At 35.6% G+C, this 21,884-nt stretch overlaps 1 protein-coding gene across 8 annotated transcripts in view; it reads right to left on the reverse strand.

The window, feature by feature from the left end:
- Positions 1-21,884, reverse strand: part of SOX6 (SRY-box transcription factor 6) — a 368,901-nt gene that overhangs the window by 157,911 nt on the left and 189,106 nt on the right. For all 8 annotated transcript variants that reach the window (XM_031061343.1, XM_031061342.1, XM_031061337.1 and 5 more), the window contains one exon: positions 12,599-12,688. In XM_031061343.1, coding sequence (XP_030917203.1) covers positions 12,599-12,688 — 90 coding nt within the window. The remainder of the gene's footprint in view (positions 1-12,598; positions 12,689-21,884) is intronic.

Raw genomic sequence — 21,884 nt, forward strand, 5'->3', positions numbered from 1 at the left:
AAAAGTCACACCTATGGGTTGGCCAACTGTCTTTCCTTAACACAGAAGTAGTAGTTTTATTTTACTTTTCTGTTGTGCAACATCAACTAGTGGACATGAGAACCTGGATCTATGTGATGGTCTGTACACCTTGGGCTTAGGGCTGACAGGTTTTGGTCAAAACCTAAAGTTACTCACTTTGAGTTTCACACAGGTATTAAACTTAGCACAAAATACTTTTCAACCACATCCTTACAGTAACTTCTAAAGCATAACCATCAATATGTTTTGCTGTTTCAGAATATTGAAATGAAGAGAAATATAAACAGAAATATTGTTGAAGGACTGCTGGAGGACTTAGGATATTTAGATGTCACTTTCTAGAACTCAATATCACATTGGTAACTTCCAAGTGGTGCAGACTGCATTCACTTAAAAATTTCCAATTTCCTCCTTGGAGCATAAGCTCAATATGCCATAGCAAAGATAAGGTTTTTCTGCTCTAGAGTACCTCAAATGTCCTGCATTTAGGGGACATCAGCAGCCTGCAGTAAAGGAAAGCCTGCAGCTTCAGCTCTATCATGGACTCAACATATATAGACTGAACAGAAGACAATCAGCCTGTATAAGAGGATGAATGAATACAAGAGAATACATTAAAATGCATTTATAAGGCAACACTCTCACACACTCTCTCACATTTCTTTGTCTATGCAAAAAAAAAAAAAAGTCAAGAAATCATTATTGCTTTAGTTTTTAATTTGGTTTAGGATGGAGTAACCTTCCGTTGCTTAACCAACTTGACAACTCTACACCTACTATGACATAGTTTTGCTGTGACAAAAAATAGCACTACTAAGCCTCTAAAAGCCTGAATAGGTGCAGAGAGTAAAAGCATTGCCTAGTTTACCAGCTAATCTTCTAATTCTCACAGTATCTTTCAAACATTTCCTATCTGTCAATCAAGAACATTAAACACATGCATCTTGAATTCTTGAACCACAGAAAATGAACTCTTTCAAAACTGAGTCTGTGAATGTTATCATTTTGAACAGGAGCCCCAGTCTCAGCCTTGGAAGTGGTGATGCCAGCTGGTCTGCATGATCTGACTTTGACAAGTGAGGAGCAGTGCTCTCCTTTAACAGGTCACAAAAACATGGAATAGCTTGGGTTGGAAGGGACCCCAGAGATCTTCCCATTCCAATCCCTCTGCCACGGGCAGGCACAACTTCCACTAGCCCAGGCTGCTCAGGGCCCCATCCAGTTGTGCTGTAAGTGTTGGAGCGTGCCTTTTGGAAGGAATTCGTTCTTTGTGAAGACTGTTTCGTTAAAACAAATTAAAAACCATTCATTTTCAATACATCAATCTTCAGTTTTCCCTCACTTCCAAACTTGAACTTTATATCAATTTCTAGGTGTTCAATGTATTTGAATATTTTACATAGACATAGACATCATAATGTGAATTTTTTATGTCAGATTCAGCTAATGAGCAATTAACACCTATATTCTGTCATGGGTTATTTGCTGCTGATCACCATAGCACTTTCCATTAGTTGCAACTATGGCTCAGAAAAGAGTTTTTCTAGTGGTTTTGAGTACAACACACAAGGAAGAGGACAGCAAGAGGCAAAGTGGGAGAAGAACCTCACCTAGCTGTTATGTTTACTGAACTTTAGTTATGTGTAGAGACTGACTATGATTTTTCCAGGTCAGCAGAGGGAGAATTTTCACTGTGTCCCACTCTTAGCACCAAGTGTTGATATCTGTCTGATGGTGGGATATGTTTTCTGAGGGTGTGCAGAGACACAAAGTGCCTTTGTCTATCACTGCTATCTTGACAAGTGGCAGGCCTTAACCTGATAGGATTAAGTATTTCTTTCTCTTATCCTTCAGAAGTGGGCGCCCTGTCTTTGGCTGAAGTCTGAGAGGCACAAAATTACACTGGGAGGGAAAGAAAGCAACAAGAACAACCACAAAAAAAAAAAAAAAAAACAAACAAAAAAAAAAAAACCACGATAGGAGGGTCAATTAAATACATTCTGAAGTAGAAAACCTCTATTTTCTACAGTCCCCAAAAAAATCCACAGTCATCCTGTGACTTTTACAGAATCCCAGCACATGTGTCCTGGCACAAGAGGCAGGGGTTGAAAGTAAAACTCAATTAGAAGCCAATAGGCACTCTACATTTCTTAAGGAATCTGGAAAAACTAAACCACAGAACAGCTATGCCCATTTCATTTTCTTGACCTTCCTGTATAAATTTGTTCTTTTGAGGTTACCAATTGAGATTTGATGTCTGTAAATTTCCCCACATTTAGAACAAGTTATTTGTGTAAGCCTACATAAAATATCTGTATACACTACACCAACTTCTTAAATCTTGCAATCTGAGTGTGCCACGTGCAATCAGAAGATCTTGGTTTAGTATCTCTACTAAGGGTGTATTCCAGCTTTCAGGGAGAACTACAATTGTCTACTAAACAGTTACATCAAAGATCAAATCCCATAATTAAATTTCAAACTACAGTGAACTATAAATAATTTTCTGATCTCAGGGGTTAGAACTGGGATCTTATGTCAACAGAATACTTCGGGGGCATATATCAATCCACAGTATTTCCAAGCCAAAACAAATGCAAAAGATCTATCTTCACACATAGTAGTGTGTTTAAAAATGTCGGAAATGTCAACTGCTTACATACTTTCATATTATCCCTAATTAATACAAATTGCCTTTAATTTCACATTTAGTAAAACATATTGCTGCCCAAAATAAGGACTATAATTTTTATCAGCAATTATTATTACTGATGTATCAACACAATTATTTAAATTCAATGTATATAGAGGCAGAATCCATGCAAGCATTTACAGTTTTTGTTCCCTCTGTGTTTCTTCCCTAATTTTTGTGGCTTGGAGCTCCTCCAGATGCTGTCTCTGACTTTGTGGTTTTGTATTTGAGATCCCATCTCCTGATTCACAGCATTCCTTGATTGACAAACAGATTCAGATATGAAAACAAACAGTTACCTGTGTGTAATCTGTACCTGATAGCTGCGCTGCTGTTTCCCCTTCATGGTGAACCTACTGTTTCAGATTTGACTCATTTCTTGGGTCTCTGAGTTACTGTGTTTACTAAGCTATTCAGTAACTGGTGACACATGTGATCTCCACACTGCAAGCTGCACTTCAGACCCACAGGATTTTTCTCTAGTTCCTCCCTCTTCATAAACAAAATTATTTTAAAAGAACATTGGGTTTTGTATTTCCAAACTGATGTGCCTCCTAATTGAATGCAGAACACTTTCAAACTATTTTCCATTAGAGGCCCACTTTTTTTTCTGATTTTAATGCACAGTATAATACCTTCATTGGAAGATTAAAATTGTTTTACTAGAAGTAAAACCCGTTATTATACGCTTTTTTAGTGGTTTTGTGTTGTATAATGTAGGGTGAATTATGTAAAACATACCAAACAGGATACTCTACAAGCTGCTACTTGCATGCTGCAAACAATCACAGTTTCGCTGATAGACTGGGACTTAGCATCTTAAAATTCCTGTGGAAATCAAGTGCATTTTAAGTATTGAGTTTGATTATTTAATCAGACAACTTGCATTTTGCCCTGGCTAATTTGGAAGGCTGATAATATTTTACTCATAAAGTAATTGTGCACCTGTTGTGATGGAAACCTGTTCAAACAAATCTTAATAGACATGAAGATTCACTCCCAACATGAGTGTGTTGGCCTCTCGTTACTGCTATCTATGGGGCAACAAATTTTAAGCAGCTTAAGAACAGGTCTAACCTTAATCTTGGATAACTCTTAAAGAACTTTTAATGCAATATGTCTAATATGAAACTTTGTTAAAATATATCAATACAGACTAAGGTAAATATTAGGATATGTGGGTTAAACTAACAGCAATTTAAAGAAAAAAGGGTAAGAAAGGTATGTTCATAATAACACGATTACAGTGTGAGAGCTAATGACAAAGATCCAGTTTTGATCTGGATCTAAGCTACCTGGTCATAAACCCATTAATATTATCATCACAGAGAGTAATACCTACAATGAATTCATAGAATCAGGGCAGGCTACATCCTTCATAGATTTGTGTTTCCTCAGTTCAGACTGAGGAATTTCTATGGAAATTATTTCAATACATCTTTCTATTTTCTTTAAAATTCATATATTAGTATTAATTGATTGATGGGACTTCATCTTTATCGTGGTTTTGAAAATTTTCTCTATTGGCAAATCGTGCCAAAACAAACCAACAAAAAAGATTTCATTGGGATGGAAAATAGATAAATTATTTACTTTAATCCACCATAAATATTTGAGGGAGGAACAGAAGGGACATAGTGAAATGATATCAATTCACTCACCAAGTAAGGGGACAGTATTGTGAATGACCTTACTGTAGCAAGGGGATCATGATTAGCCTGAAATCACTTTAATGTTGGCAGGAGGAGGTGAAAACAAGGAAAATGAGCCCAGTTTGGCTAGATTTGCCCTTTGGCAGAAAACTGTCAGATGTCATTGGTCAGATCCTAAGTGAGGTGACACAGTTAAACAAATCAAGATATCTTGAAAAAAACACTGATAATTAACCTCCTCTGAAAGGTCAACTTGTTTAGAGGGGACAAGGACAACCCTTCTTGTATTTCTTCTTCTATTTCTCATTGAGCTTTGGCTTTTGAGGCAGTGGCTGTGTCAGGTTGCACATTATGTTCTTGCTATTATCAGTTGCAGGGCAGTTACTAAATGTGCTCCTGCTTCATTTTTCCTCAATGCTAATGCTATGTGCCTTGAGTCTTACAGATGACATTTCTGACTTGCGTCTATTTGTTAAGTTCCCAGTAAAGTATTTTTACGTATCTATCTCTTAAGGGAAAAACTGAATCTGATATCTCTGATATCATCAGGACATCCTCATTGCCACACAATATCCACACATCAAGATACCCCTTAAAGACACAACTTGCTGTTCAGAAATGGAGTTTAAAACTGAAAGTGAAAAGGAATGCCACGAAGGTTCTCATTATTCTGTGCCAAAGTTTGGTGTTGCTCAGAAAGTTACATTTTATGCAAGGTGTCTCTTTCCAAATAAGCTGCAGAAGAGAAGGCTGAGGAGAGTGCAGAAACAGCTTTAATATAAAGAATAAATAAATATATTTTTACTTTTCAAGCTGGAGAAGTGACAGAGTGTAGTGTAAAAGAGGAGATGAGCAGGGAACAGTTCATTCTAAGAATGTCCATTTTAAGATCTAGGGACACCTGCAAGGTACTGGGTGCAAATATACAGCATATTGCTAACTGCTGAGCTTATCCCCACAGACTTTGCAGCTGTCTGTTAAAGGGTTCAAAAGTGGTTGGACATGTTCATAGATGATAATTCTATCAAGGGTCATTAAACCTGAATTACCACCTCTGAATCAAGCCACCCATTAATCATATTTTGTGGGAAATTCGATGAGTATGCTGAGGAAATATTAGTGTATGTTTGCCCTTTCCTTACCCCCTTCCACAGGTTGAACAGTGTCCAGGGACAGAATGCTGCAGGACATTGTGTTCTTTATATGGCACTGAAAGTTCCCTGAATATGAAACATCAATTAAAAAAAACTGATAAAAGTACATCTGGAGGTTTCAACAACATCCAAATTGACCAGAAAATTTCAGTCCTTTACATATTGCGCCTATATGTATTTTTCTATAAAAATGCTGACATTCATCAATTGGTTCGAATTTGACTTTGTAACAAAAAGCAACAAAAAGTCAAAAGCACTGAAGTGTGATGAAATACAAGCAATGGAGTTTCCACTTTTGTTTCAGCCATGCAAACTCCTACATATACACTTACTTTTCCATAAGAGGTTGTATATTTTTCTTCAGTAGGAGTTTTATTTGGCTAAAGGTAAGAAACTTCATTGGCAACTAAGCTGGGACAAGAGTCAAAAGAAAATTTGCCACTGACAGCCACTTTCAGAGGAGAAGGTACTAAGGTCCAAGTAGTGATACATTCTTCAACACAGAAGCCTTTCTTCTGCATTTAAAGGCTCTGTATTTATTACAGAAAGCCATGACTGATACACTGAAAAAAAAAATATATATATATATACACACACACCACCAAAACAAGTTCCCAACAGAGGAAAATGGCAAATTTTTTGTGGAAAAAGTGGAGAAAACTGACTTGTAATTTTTAGTTTATAGGCAACCTATTTTCTGCTAAAAAAAATTAGATGGCTGTTGAAAATAAACACATTTTAATACTGTACATTTTCTTGTCACTAATTGTAAAAATAAAGAATGGATCACATTCCAGAAGGCAGTGTGTTGTAATGTGAAAAAGAAATGTACTGCTGTTTCAGTTCCTTATTATTAGCATCATTATCCATCTTGTTGCTTTTTCCCATGAACCGTTGATACTATTTCTTACTACATTATTTGGGACACATTTCACAAAACCCAGAATATATGTGGGCTGTCATATTTATTTCAGTATAATACAGAGTTCATACACTGACCTCTGAATAGTTAAGCTTAGAAATATACACTGATAAGGTAAAAAACATATAGATTTCTGTGATTGTGGTAAGTAAAATATCATTGTGTGCCTGGAACTAAAGGCCATGCATCCTGATTGATGCTTTTTATAAAATATATTCAACAATAAGGAAAACTTGATTTATGTGAAAGGTTGATTACAGTGTAATTTATAGTTCTGGAGTTTTAAGAACTAGAAATGGTAACAGTCATTAACTTTCAACATTAGAAGTAGGCATGATAGTGAGAGGTGGCACAGAAATACAACCCCCTCACCAAAAGACTAGAGCAACAAAAATGGCTTTTTTTTTTTTTAGTGTGATAAACACAGCTTCAATCCTGCCGAGACTTATATGGACATAATTTAAACACTAGCACTATGTGCAGTGAGCAGTCCAGTCTCTTCCACAGAACTATCCTCTGTCTGTACAACTGGGGGTATGTCTGTTTAAATCCAGAATCTGAAGAAATATATTTAATATTAGAAAATAAGTCAAGAAGATGTAAGAAAATATAGTTGAATGTGTTTCACACTGGTGATTAGTTTAATTGTGCTGGTATCTTGACCATAACAAATAGATACAATAGGGCTTGGTAAGCTTAGACAAAATATTTTTATTTCTGGAATTCATTACCTTCTTCAAGCAAATTTGACTAAAGGGCGTGCAAACATTAACTGTTGAAAGTGCTTATGAAATATTCAGACATTCAAATGTCTTAATTTAGAAGGTCAGGTTAGACCTGGAAGCACAGCCCTTTTACCATGTTACACAAAGTGCTGGTGGCTGGAGTAACGGCAAAACAAAGCACTGCTCTGATCTGGAGAGCTGCCACACAGAGCTGAACATATCACTTCATTGGATCATGGCAATAAATTCATTATGAGAAACCTTTATAGCCTGTGGTATATTCCTAATCAGGACCAATTTCTTGAGGATTTGGGTGTTGGGGTTCTGGGCTGTGCTGTTTTGTTGAATGTTTTCATTGGTTTCACTAATTGGAACCAGTTGATTCTTTTTCCTGTGTATTGATTTTTTAAATCCTAGCAGTTAACAATGATTCTAATGTATCATAACACTTTAGACCTTAATCATATAGTGGGGCTTCTGCTTGTAGCTTTTGTTTGAGTTTTAATTAAGAAGACCTTGTGTCTCAAAGCCTGAGCTGGGTTTTTAATTGCTAGTATGTATATCACAGAGACTTCAAAAGAAATAAAATATGTTTATAACAGAGAGCACAAAGGAGAGCTTTGAAATGTCTATAGCCATACAAAGTGACATAATTAAAAACCTCTGAGTGCCTCTGTGATATAAGGCTTATATATATTTATTTATACATATTTATGAGGCAGACTGTTATATACCCTTAGATTTCATGAGAAAGAATTTTTAGCAATTATACTGAAAAATAATTGCTACAAATTCAGACTACAGTGTTGATCAGGGCTAAAGGAAAACAGATTTATTTTCCTCAAAATGGACTTCACATTTGATACAGTACAGCAAGAATCACCTGAAAGCTTATCTGTGAAGACAAATTTTATAAAATAGAAGCAAAAATAACATTTTAAAATGTTTTGTAAATCATGCATGTTTTTTAAAAAATTAATTCACTGTAAAAACCACAACTTTCTCAGGATTCATTCATGCACAACTCTTTCCAAGACTGTTCCAGAAATGGAGAGTGTTAAATTACTGGATTCAAACAGTTCTGCTTCACAGTCCTCTTCCAGTCATTAATACACACAAAAAATACTCCTAGAAAACACTTCCTTGTGTCTGTCCTGTTCCCATATCAGGGACAAACATCCTTTCCAAAATTGTTAGTGGATATCTTACAAGAGGACTATCAAGTGAAGTAGCTTCATTACACTAAATTCAACTTTCCCAAGGAAGAAGGAATTCTGCCTCCCACCTACCCAAATATTTTGAGGCCATTAAATGTTCACATGTCACACAGAACAGGAGGTTAAACTCTTATTACTAAAGCAGCAAATATAAAAGGAGGTGGGATAAGCACGGGAAGCATAATAGAAACAGCCTTCTGTGTTGGGTAAAGCCATGGACATCAATCACTCACCTCCTCAAAATAGAGCCTACTGTACAAAGACAGCATGTGACATTCAAGTCACAATGCCTATAAATATAGAGAGTTCCAGTTGTAAACAGCACCAATGGAAGGCACAGGACTAACCTGCAGCACAGGAGCTGCTGACCCAGGAGTCACTCTCCTCTGAGGCTGCTGGACCAATTCTGACCCTTCCACGATAACATCATTGCTTAAGTTACTTAAAGACTGACCTTTCTTATTTGATCTTCAAAGCCCTCTGCATGCTGAGAAAGACCATTGAGGGCTATTTCAGTAGGACAACTGCCTGATGCATGCAAGACCGTGCTATTCCAGAGATTTATATTTGGAACAGAAACAGAAAACTTAAAACAGACTCTGTATAGTGATAAATGATGCTACTCTGCCTAGCTGTGGCTGCTGAAGAAAAACTAGATAACCAAGCAACAGAAATACATGCAGTGAGGGAGGGTGAGGACAGAGCTCTGTGCACCCAAATATCTGGAAATAAAGAGCCCTGCCTCGCTTTGTATATTCAAATATGTAATAACAACAATTAGAATGAAAAGTATTTCCTGATCCTAATTTTTATACAAAAGAAACCAAATAATGCAAAAGCCAGATGTAAGCCTAACAAATTGCTTGTATACCTTAAATAAATCTATTTGCATGCACTCCCTGGCAAATAGCATACAATCAAATGATTTGCACAGACAGCTCTGGGGTTTTTTTTTCCAGGTGAACAAGGCATTTAACTCAGGTCAACTGCTTCAAGACCTTTGAAAACTTGACCTATGTGTTTCATTTATAAACATATCAAATGAACAAGCAGACTTATTCAACCACTGGAATTTGGCTAGAAAACATTCTGCCAGATTCTCCTCATTTCATGCAACCTCCCTGAAGTCAATGGCTTGTTTGGCCGGAATTCAAGGAAGAATCTGGACCATTATCAATAACTGAAATCCTAATAAAGAAACTCAGAAAAAGCAATTTTACAAGTGAGGCACACTATGCAAGAGTAATTGTGAACAGGAACAATCCCACACCAAGAAAAAAAGAATTATTCATTGTTTGTTACTTTTGTATTGGCCTCTATTGTCTGAATTAATAGATATAGTTTATAATTATATCTTGATTAACACTATTGTGTTCTAAATATAGAAGGTAAAGCAAGAAAATACCGTTTTTATTTGTTTCTCCCAGCCAATTAGCTTTTCTTCTTGTCTGTGTGCTTCCCAAACATGAATAGAAACAGTTTGTGTCAGTGGTACTTTTTTTTTCCTGCTTTCATCCTTTTTTCTGGCACTGATTCTTAGTGAACTGCCTTCCCACAACCAAGATGCTAGTCTTTCACTGAAGGGGGAGGGCTGTGGTTGTGCAGACACAGAGGAAGAATATGCACTCAGGTTATCCTTAGTGAGAACAACACCTTCTCTCTAAAATAAACAACTCCCAGTAACAGTCAGTGCAAAGAGCAGTTCCTCACAGGACCACACCTTCCTTTCTTATACTCAACACTTTTTTCCTTTAATGAGCTCATTTATTTATTTTTACTGAATCACTTCATGTCTCTAAGTCAGACTCTCAGTAATATCAGCAGAAATTCTGCACAAGATCAATTCAATAAAAGACAAAAAATTTTCAAATGTAGTTCTTCCAGATCCCAGAATGCCCTGCCAGTTACCTTGCTGGGAATTCAACCACCATGAACATGAACTCCATGACTGTGGACTCTACCACCTTGAACAATGAAAGGATTTATTTTAAAGTATGCTTCCCTACTTTGCTTTGTTTCCTTCATGAAATCAGATTTTCAAGATGCCACGTGCTAGATTGTTATTTTTTTGTGGATATTTTTTGGTTTTTTTCCTTTTTGGGCTGATTTAAGGTACTCAAATGCTGATAGGAGTTAAGAGCAGACTATTGGGTTAAGAGTGGTTTTAGTGGCTCAGAGGTAACCAGCCTGCAGACAGTGGTTAGGTCATGGGTTTGGGAGCCCAAAGGAAAGGATTCCAACTTCAGACCTGTTCCTACTCCAGCTATGTAGCCCTGCACCTAGTTTTCTTCTTTTATAAAACAATATTAATGCCTTTGTCAAGAGATTTGAAGTGTAAACCACAACATAACAGCAACCATTTTTTGTCTTCCATGTTGGTTCTATTTTTAAAAAATTAAATGCAGCTGCAGTAGTGGAGATTCAGCTTTGCATCTTGCTGGAAGCCAACAAGCAGCATGGATGAATATTGCAGATATTATGACAATTTAAGGACAGGTTACTCAGGAAATGGGCTGTGGAAACTGAGGGACTGGCAACACATAAACCTGCTGAGCCTAATCAGATGATCTTTTTTACACACCTAATAGGCTATTCCCCCGGAAATGGTAGTTGGGAATTCTTCCAAATCTGAGTGAGAGTGCTTTGTAGGGAGATGAGAAAAGGATGAGAGGCAAGAACTCTACCCACTCACTCTGCAGAGAGCATATATGCTAAGAAAATAGGAGGAACAACATAAATCCAGAAAAACAAACCTTTCTTTTTCAATAAATGAGATGTCATTAGAAAGCATTTTGTGCCATATAAAAGAATAAAGAACATTATTCTGCATTGTTAGAAATGCCACCTCTTTTAAATTTGATTCGCTAATAGCATTCAAGTAGTTTCTATTTAAGGACTAAGCAGCTATATTTTGCAATTAATAGACAATAATAATTCAACTAGCATTCAATGTTTTCCACACTATTAAGAGACAATATGGCTTTAAATAGATTGTGATTTCAAGACATATTTTTGGGGGGATTTTGTGCAGTCAATTTTAGCACATTCCTGCAAAATTGTATGCTATGTTTCTGTCACTGATATTACTATGGGATTTCTTACCTGCCTAACATATATGGATTGTCACAATTCTACCAGAAAAATCAGGAGAATCCAACAGATTTTTGGTCCTGAAGGAACCAATTATAACTTACTTATTAAAAAGAGCCAATCTTTCATCTACTTGTATAATAAAAAAAAAATTGAACTATCTTGAATTTCCCCAGTGGAAATTTAAATCCCTAAGCATCAATTTTCATCAAATAGAATATATATATATTTTTACATTAAAGAATTTTAAAGAAAAGAGTTATTAATATGATGAACATGACTCTGTTTCCACACCTTTGTACTTGCAGTTTAACAAAATTATACAAAAAAAAATGAAGAGAAACAAATCTTAGGTATTTTGTGTACTCCACAAACATGCCATATGACCCCTTCTCACAGCACAAAAAGAAGTACATGTTAAATTTGTTGCTTAATCAATAACACTGAATTTCTTCTCACTAGGAAAATGCATGGAAGAATTGATGGGTGGAGAAAAACACTTCAAGTTTTCTACCTAGTACTTAATTGCCAAGAGAATTTCACTTTTCCTAGGATGCTGGCTCAAGAAATAATGAGAATACTGAAAATTACTGCCCACATATACAATAAATTTTGCACTGATTTCAGTAAGTCCCAAATTGTATCCAGACCTGCCCTTTCTCTGCATAAGGGGATTAATAGAAACCCTTTTTTTGTTGTTGTTGTTTTGAATCAAAGATTTAGAATAGCAATGGCACAATTACCACCCTTTACAATCTGAAGGTTATTTCTACACACAGTTTGTGCAACTGGGAAGAAGCAGTACCAAGTACTGGTAACTACATTTCTTCCTCTTCCTCTGCTCAGAGATATGTGGCTGATGTCAGAGAACTAATGTAACTAACCTGGTGTTTTGTGATAACATCCCTGATACTGCCTATAACTGATTGTGACATATTCCATTTTTTCTGCACACTCATCAGTCATTTCTAAGATAAACATTAAAAACCAGGGTGAGTTGCCTGGAAAGAATGGCACCCTCTAGTCATGACAGCTATTTCTATTATTTTTTCTGGAATTTCAAAAAATCCTCAATCCCCTTCTTAAAATATATGCAAACATTTAAAATTTGATCTAGTGAGATACCTTTAATTTCTCCAAGGAGATCACTTGTGTTTAATTTTTCCATCTTCTCCTTCCAGTCTTTAGAAAGTAGCTTTTCCATACAGGATGAATCTATTAAAAAAAAAAAAGAAAAAAATAGTAGAATTATGAAACATATTCTTACAGGAAAACAGGTGCCACCTTCATTTTAAGACTGTTCTCCCAGTACCAGTCAAACCATAGCTTAGAAAGGAAAAGAACTTGCAGCCACACTGAGTTCTTATTTAACTGCATTTTAAATCCAAAGTAATTCCCCTGGGGTTAATGGAGTTATTATGGATTTAGCAAGGGTCTAATTGAAAGAAAAACTTCGTTGAGGATTTATGCATGCTAACTGCCAATTTACATGCATAGATTGCCAATGTATATACGAATTCTGTCTTTTTCATTTGAGAATGATTGTACACTCGAAATTATACATGAAGATTTAGTAGCTTTTTTTGGAAATTTGGCACACAGTGACATCTGAAACCCATTTTTATACCCATGTCAATGCAAAAGTTATTCATATAATGTCTCCATGGAATTCATGAAAGCACTCTACATATTCGATGTTCACAGTATCAGAAATTTTCTCAGTAGGCTATAAACAACATGCAATGATTAGAAGATAGGATTTCATCATATCAACTTCAGAATGCATTTCAAGGCTTTGCCCCAGCCTGGGAGGCCTTCTGGAGGCAAAACTGTCACTGAAGTCATTACACTTTGGAGAAAGTAAAAGATTGGCCCTAGTAAGCTCCCTATGATCAGACCCTAATCCCACTACAAAATTTTATATTGAACATAACAGACGCCAATAAATTCTAAAGGATTTTTTCAGTCCCTAAATTAAATTAATTGGCTCTGATGTCTAAATTAAAGATAACCTTGCAGATACCTGGAAAAGGTGATTTTTAAGATAGAAATTCTTACGAAGGGAGCCTACAAGACTGCAAATTCTCCTGGAGGGAGCCTACAGGAAAGATGGAGAGAGACTATTTACAAGAGAATGTAGTGACAGCTCAAGGGGAAATGGCTTCAAACTGAAAGAGAGTAGGTTTAGAGTAGATATTAGGAGAAAATTGTTTACTGTGAGGGTGGTGAGGCACTGGCACAGGTTGTTCAGAGAAGCTGTGGATGTCCCACCCCTGGCAGTGTCCAAGGCCAGGTTGGATGGGGCTCTGAACAGCCTGGGATAGTGGAAGGTATCCCTGCCCATGGCAGAGGGTTGAAATAAATTGATCTTTAAAGTCCCTTCCAACCCAGGCCATTCTATGATTCTGTGGTTGACGTGATGTGGGGTTTTATGACTTTTAAGAAGCACAATTCAGATTTCTAAACAATTATCAAGAAAATGTCACAAACAACTCAACACTTATTTTTTCCTTGCCAGTTAGTAATAATAAAATCTCTATTAAACTTTGTGTGCTTTCTTTCACCTGCAGGCAGACTCACCAACAATGTCTGTGCTAAACTCCTTGGAAACATTTAGGGCCAATTTGCAAAACATCAAAACCTACTTGTAACTCTGTTCCCAAACCAAATCTTAGCAAAGGGTCTTCGGTGTAAGACCACACATCACCCTGGGCAGTGCTGAGCACAGTGCTCCTTGGGAAACAGAGCTCCTTGACACACACCTTCTCTTCCTAGAAACTCTGACAGCAAGGAGCCACTTGTTTGAGAAGACCAATTTGCACAATGCTTTCTGAGTAGCTAATAATATTCCAAATTTTAATTATTTTTGTACTGGTTCTACTCCAGTCACAAATTAACAGTGAGTTGTACGAGAAAGCAGAATTCAGTCTTCCACTAAATTAGTGGCCGATTAAGCTCAAATCACAGCTGAAATTCTCATTTCAGTAGTCCCAGCAGAAGCACTCACACATGTGAAAGCAAAAGCAAATTGCCCAGATTTAAGAATGGCAACACAGATCATATCATTGCAACCGGTAACAGTTTGTTCCTCTTCAGACGATTCCAAAAATACTCAGAGGGAGGAGAGACATTCAAAGAGGTCACAAAAGGAGGAGTTAAAGATTTAGGGAGAAGTCTAAGGAAGAAAATAGTCATATGGCCAATCATATTTTAGGGTACAAGACATTTCAGCCTAAAAATTCATTAGTATAGTTCATTTGACATAAACAAACAAACAAAAACCCCAAACAAAACAAAAACTGATTGAAAGCAAACCAAACTGTAACTACCACGAGATCAAAGATCAGGTTTTAATTGCAACACATTTTCACCATGCAAGCCTCCATGGAAAGACAACACAGCTCATAAATATTTTTGAAGTAATATTTCAGCAGAAAAGCTAATTTATTTACTAATTATATCTTTCTATGAAAGAGACAAAATTAAGGAGCTGTAAGTTGCAATAGGCAGTGTTAAAATACTAGTTATATAATAACAATTTACTTTTAACAATAACAGGCACTTATTACTTTTATGAGTTCTGGCCTGATAATAGGAGAATCAAGAAATAACCATCAATTATCAATAGAACATTATAATTTGTCCTTTTTTGTGATATCATGATTAGTTAAAAAGAGGTTTCTGTGTTTCTCCCCTGCCAAAATTTCAGACCCCTCATCCCTGAAAAAAAAGCTTTAGAATTTTATTTTTATGTTTGCTCTAAGTTACATATTCTAGTGCCTTTAACAAAGATGTTTTCCTCAATTCACACAAAGAAAAAAATATCTCAATGAAAAAGGAAAAAAAAAAAACTAGAATATTTCTGAAATTTATAAAACAGTTTCCTCAAAAGCACTTGTTTTATTTTTTCTCTCACTGTTCCTAAGAACACCCATGCTTATCTGTAGTGTTCTTATATTATGTAAGGACAAAAAATATATTTCTAAAGACAGACTAGGAAAGAGCTAGATTGGAAAACAGGTCTATTTGTGTGCCTTTTTGATATAATCACATTGCTAGTTAGAATTTTTCTCTACAAATGACTGAAAAATTCCTTAAGAAAGAGTTCTTTTAACACCCCTATCTCATTCAAATTCTGTGTCCTGGATCTGACCACATAATTTATAGCTACTGTATTTTGCTATTGAGAGGATTACAAAAATGATTACATAATAAGCCTTTTAATAAAATTTTTTACACTATTGTAAAAGAAGCGCTGTGAAAATCCTGTAAATTTTCAATTACCATATTTATTCTGCATAATTTTTCAAGTTTAAAATAATGATATGGGGTTAAAGCCCTCTGGATGTTCTCCACATTAGACCCAAAACTGAATATAAAGGCTTATACTTGAAAGGCGTGACTCCCTTCAAGTTCTGTAATCCGTGTTCACAAACACACATTTTGAAAAGGTTTGCAAATCAGAAAGGGATTTTTTTCCTTTCTGTACTGAAACGTAATTTTTACAGACATATAAAATCTACAGAGATATCTTCTGACATCAGTAAAATGTCTCCATCAATATTGATTCATTTTCTGATTTCATTACAGAAACAAAACATCGACTTGGAATCCAGCAGTGAGCAGTGAAAGAAGGAGCCCGAATTCACATCTGCACTGCATCACTCTCCCTGCACTGCTTCAGCACCATTCCAAAGCCTTGTGGATCCCGACATTTTCAAAATTCAGGGGTATTCTTGCTGAAGACAATTATAAAAGAAGCAATGAAAGAAATTAGCATTTATACATTTTTAGCTCTTCTCACTGACTTTATAAACCACAGTCAGGCTTATGCTGCACAGTAGCATATTTTCTACTGGCACATGTAAGATCAAACTCGTGAAGTTGCACTGGAGCAATTGATTCTATTAAAAACACACAGCTTCTCTTCCTTTATATTCTTCCCTTGTGAACTAGGAAAAAATTTCCTTCAAGGACAGCAAACAGGTTAAGTATAATTATGATGACTAAATTAAATCTTTGAGTATTATTTAATATCACGGTTTGTTACATACTCAGTTAGCAATTTTAATTGTAAACTAAAGGAGTTTAAAGTACTGTGAGAATCTTGTTAGACATGACAGTTTTGCAAAGGTGAATGAGAAGAGGATGTTAAAAGATATATATATAATCAGGGGGGGAAAAAAACTGAGGGGAAAAAAACCCTAGGTGTTAGATGAAAAGGATCTCTTCACAATGACAAAGCATCGATGAAAAGAATTAACATTTGTCCGTTGGGTAATCAATCAGTCATGGAATGGATGGAATCCAGCTCTTTGTTGCACGGCCCCGGTGATGAAGAGCCAGCGTGTTAGCTATCACAGCCAAGCTCTCAAGTTCTTCTGACTGAATGAAAGTCATCTTGTTTGAATCAGGGCTAGCTTTTGCCTCTTGTCTCATCCTTATTCTCCCCTATTTTCAGTTCTGGGTTTTTTTCCCTTCTAATTTCACTTTTACATTCTTCAACAAGTTCCTCACCCCAGCCATAGCTTACATGAATACTGTATGACCTGGCAGTGGCCTGTACCTATCCTCATTGATTTTGGGGGCTTGTTCCTTTTTTTTTATCCCTCTTAATTCACTAAAGTAGCCTCCTATTACTTTCTTTGAAATACAGATTAAAAAAAAAAAAAGACATTCATGCCATGTGTGAGTTTTTGTTTTTTTATGGTAAAGTCATACATAAAAGAAAACCTAAATGTGAGAGTGCAGCAGCAAAACTTCAAAGCCCTGACTGTCAGACATTATTATTTCAAATCAGCTTTGACTTTTTGAGACTTAATAAAACACTATAGTACAGACTGGCATATTTATAACACCTATACCAGTGATCAACTGAACTGTCTTATTCTTTCTACTGTGCAGTGCCTTGTTATTTCTTTTATAATAAGCTTCCCTCAAAACATGTTGTAACAATACTGCAAACAGATAATTATTAATGATATGAGTTCTAAAACATGACTTGCTTTGCATACAATTCTTTTTGAATCCACACATTACTTTGTGACAGAAGACAAAAGCACATTGATTTATTAATAATGATTGCAAATGCACAGCAAGTTCATAAACAATACGGAAATATAATTCAATCAAAGGTATAGAGGTATAGGTGACATATTTCTACGTGCATCTGAATTGTTACATCTCAAGCAAAGAGGCACTGGGAAAGACAAGGGAGAGGATTTAGCAGAGAAATCAGGCATGCTGCAAGAGAAATTGCTCTAAAACATGATCAGATCCACAGTAGGAGGAGGAGGATAAAGTCATTTTCTGCATTTTAGAAGAATGATGCTACGGGACTAAAGGCATCTTTGTCTCTATTTCAGGACTAAGTCTATAGTTATATCCTATTATAATTTGGTAGATATTGTTAAACACAAAAATATTACATTTGAGCAGAGTTTGGGACTAAATATCAATTTGCCAGTTCCTTCATCTCTAGTGTTCTATATTCCCCAAGCTACTTTCATTACATTTTATTTGCCTTCAGCTCCATGGGAGAAAAGGTGTCCTTTGGACCAGCCTTTGTCAAATGAGTTCACATGCCTCATTCAAGTCTGTATAAGAAAAACAGCGCAAGTGGAATTAGCCTGTCAGCATCTATGAAATATTTGTTTCAGAATAAGTATTGTGTGGGCTTTTTCCTTTGAAAGAATGTTAAATAAGATTATGAACTCCTTGTGACAGACACTTGTGTGCTTACTAGGCCTATTGCACTTGATTCCTTCTACAGAAGAGCTGCTTTTTCCCCAAAAACCAACTAAGCTGCAAATTAACATTACAGCGACTGCCATTTTTGGCCTGCTTTTTCTTGTACCTTTGCACATCTCAGCCCATGCTTCAAGTGCAAATGTGGTTTTTTTCAAGTGGGTGAAACTAAGGACATGACATCTAAAATAATAACAACACAATCCATCACAGATCTAAAAGAGGAAGACTTGTTTCAATATTCTTCACAGAATACTAAATCCTCTTCTGAGTTGAAATATCTAAATAAAATATTTCTGAATAATAGTCAAGCAGAATTTAGATTTACTCTAGTCAATCTTTGTTACTTACAATTAAAATAAAACAGCAGGTTTTTTGTTGCTATTATTAGATCCACTCATTAAAATGGTGAAATATTCAGAAAACTGAGTATGTTTTTTAAAAATCTGTGATGAGCTTTAATATACCTGTGTTGGGATCTTTAGTTAACAGATCCCTCTCTGAGTACATGGCAACAGCTTGCTTATGTGTCTTTTCTGAGTTCACTGCCAATCAGACTTCCTTGAGGTAAAGAACCACCTAGTATAGAATGAAATCATAAAAATATTTCCTAATTTTCATGCTTCATGTTATGTATTTTAAAATTATGTGCAAACTCTAACATTCCAGTATCAAAGAGAAAAGCAAAAGGTTAATTTAATTCACTTTGAAAGAACATAATTTTATAATCTTCTAACAATTCAAAATTAAATTAAAGACTTCATGTTTTCATTCACTACTTGAAAAATAAAATGCAGTTTAACCATGACTATTAGAAACTTAACTGCTGGTTGGTATATCTATTTTGTTTTAATCCAAAGATGTAACATTTGTGTAACATTACTAAAATAGATTTTTTTTGTTGCCATAGTTCCTTTTTTTCTTCTTTCAAAAACAACAAATTATCCTTTTCTGTCTCAATAAACTTTAAATAAAAGGACACAGCAACAATACAAAACTAATCAAAAATCAGCCTGAAGGCTTAACATCCATATTTGCAATATACTGCCACTGCCTCTTGTTCATAAGCAGCTTGGCTTCAATCTTGCTGTCAGTGGAGCAGCAGGTCAGGGGAATCTCATCTCATCCCTCTCAATTTCTGTGCCATTCTTGTACCATAATTAATTGCCATGGTCTAACAGAAAATTAAAATATAAGGCATTTTGACATGTTGTTAGCCAGTGAAGTGATCTCTTTGGCCAACTTCTCAAGAATTTCTCAATTTAATAAGCTTTCCAAATTCAAATTCTTGAAAAGCAAAAAATACAATCACATCACAAAAATGAGCAACATGACATTTAGAATAGGAAAATATGCTAATTACTTTTCCTTTTTTTATTGCAAACTACAAATAAAATAAAATCTTTCCTAAATGCTATGTCTTGCTTGGGATGTTAAGGAAACAAACAATCCTGGCCAGTCACTTACTCCTTCCTCTCATATTGACTCTTTCTTATAGGAAGTGAAAAAAGTTAAAAAAAAAAGGGGGGGAGAAAAAAATGAAGAAAAAAACCCAAACCAAATAAAACCGAACCAAACAAAAACAAAACAAAAAGGCAAAGAACACTCCCTAAATACAATTATATGCAAAAGGCAGTCAGCTCACAGTGGATGTTTTATTGCAAGAGCAATGATGGAAATGCAACTGAGATCTGACTACCAAACACATAATTTTGTTTAGGACAGGGAACCAGGCAGATCTGCCAATTGCTGCACATTTTTTCATAGTGACAAGATTTCCACAATATGATAAAATTAGAACTGTAAGAGCTTGGAGAGGTCTCTTAACTTTTAATTAAAACTCTCCAAGATCACTAAAAATAATTAGGCATTAAAATGTTCTGGTTTTCCTCTGAATTCATTTGCACTACTTGAATGGTCTAGATCTTGCATGAAACAACAGACATTCTAAACAGAAACACTGGAATTTATCTGGGGGTGATTTCCAGACCTGCTTTTTATGATGCAGCTAGTGGGAAAAACTGTAGAGTCTGAATTTCTCCCAATTCTGCCTAAAATGGTTTGCTTCATCAGGAATTCTCTAGTGCAAAGAATTCTGCTCAGTGCAAAACTCCAGACAAAAAAGAAGTTTGAATTTCATGGAAAGAACAGCCCGAGATACAGTCCTGACCTTTATTTTTATTTATTTATTAAAAAGCAGGACCTTTAGCCTTGCAAATGTTTTTGTTCTCTTAAAATAACTCATACAATGCTATATGCCATACTATTTTTAGAAAAGCAACAAGAGAAAGCATGCTTTTCCCATACAGCAGGGCACTGATATAAACATCAACACAGATGCTCTGTGAGAGAGAGCTGGACTTCTCAAGCACTTGATCATTAAGGAATGCACCAACTGTTTTAGATAATCTCGTGCCAGCTCCAGTTCTGCTCCACACTCCCCTTTGGGAGTGGCAAATCTTGTCCTGCTCCTAATTTTTCATTTTACTCACTCCTCCATTCTTTTTTTTTCTTTCCACCCTAGAACAGAGGGAAAAAGGCATTGTGTGCCAAGCAAGGCAAGACTAGAATCACTTCCCCAAACAGAGCAAAACTTTCAGACAATTAACCCTCCCCTCTTCTTTCAGATAAATTACTAAGTATAAAATGCAATCTGTTTCCTTTGTTTACTCAATATGAACAATTTGTAAATGACTCAAGGATGAAATTCAGAAAATGTTGTGCTAAATTAGAACCATTATAAACATGCTAATGACTGCTCAACTAAAACATGCAGGATCAGTGTGAAGAAATATATTTAGTTCCTGTGGAATACAGTTGTATTGCCTCAGAACTATTTGGTCACTTAATTGTATATGATTACTTCAGGAAAATGTTAATTTCATGAACACTGCACTAGACAATACACTCCGTATGTCAAAAGAAGCTTTCTCAAGTGTCAGTGTAATAGCTTGGATGCAATGTTTTGGCATATTAGTACAAGAGAAATATCTTTTAAGTCTATTAAAATTATATGTACATTTCATTCCTCCACTTAAAATCTCCAGTCCATGATAAGCTATATTTTACTGTTAGATTGGCTGTATTCACTGAAGTTATTCCCTTATTTGCATCACAATGATAGCATACAGTATATTACATGTACTCACCTATTCTCTAAGTATCTGCACCTCTATTTACTTTCCAAGTGAACATATAATATGGGCAAGAGAAAATCATTTTAGGCTTTAAACAACAGCAATCAGGGATAAAGAGGAAAAGGGGAGCACAATGTGTTTGCAATCTCTGGTAAAAAGACTATATAAACTGATAGGAAAAAGGAGAATGATACTCTTATTTCCCTGTCTCTTGCTATGTGCATCATAGCAAAGTAATGAAATTGATAGAATTTGCAATATTTGTTATTTTGTGAAAGGAGAAAGTCATGCTAATGGAAGCATATCTCAATTTTCATTATTTTCTTTGCCTCCACATCCTCACATCTTTCTTTTTTGAATAACTAGATTTTTCTCTCTTCCCCCCCTCCCCCCCCCAGTGGAAAAGAACAGACTGAGCCAATATCTTAGCTAGAACTCATCAGCATAGCTCCATCACAGCCTACTTAGTCTTCAATGAAATTGAAATTTCTCCCAATATTTAGTCTAATTATTCTTTCTCATAATCT

Source organism: Geospiza fortis, unplaced genomic scaffold (genome assembly GCF_000277835.1).
Source record: "Geospiza fortis unplaced genomic scaffold, GeoFor_1.0 scaffold327, whole genome shotgun sequence".
Lineage (NCBI taxonomy): Eukaryota > Metazoa > Chordata > Aves > Passeriformes > Thraupidae > Geospiza > Geospiza fortis.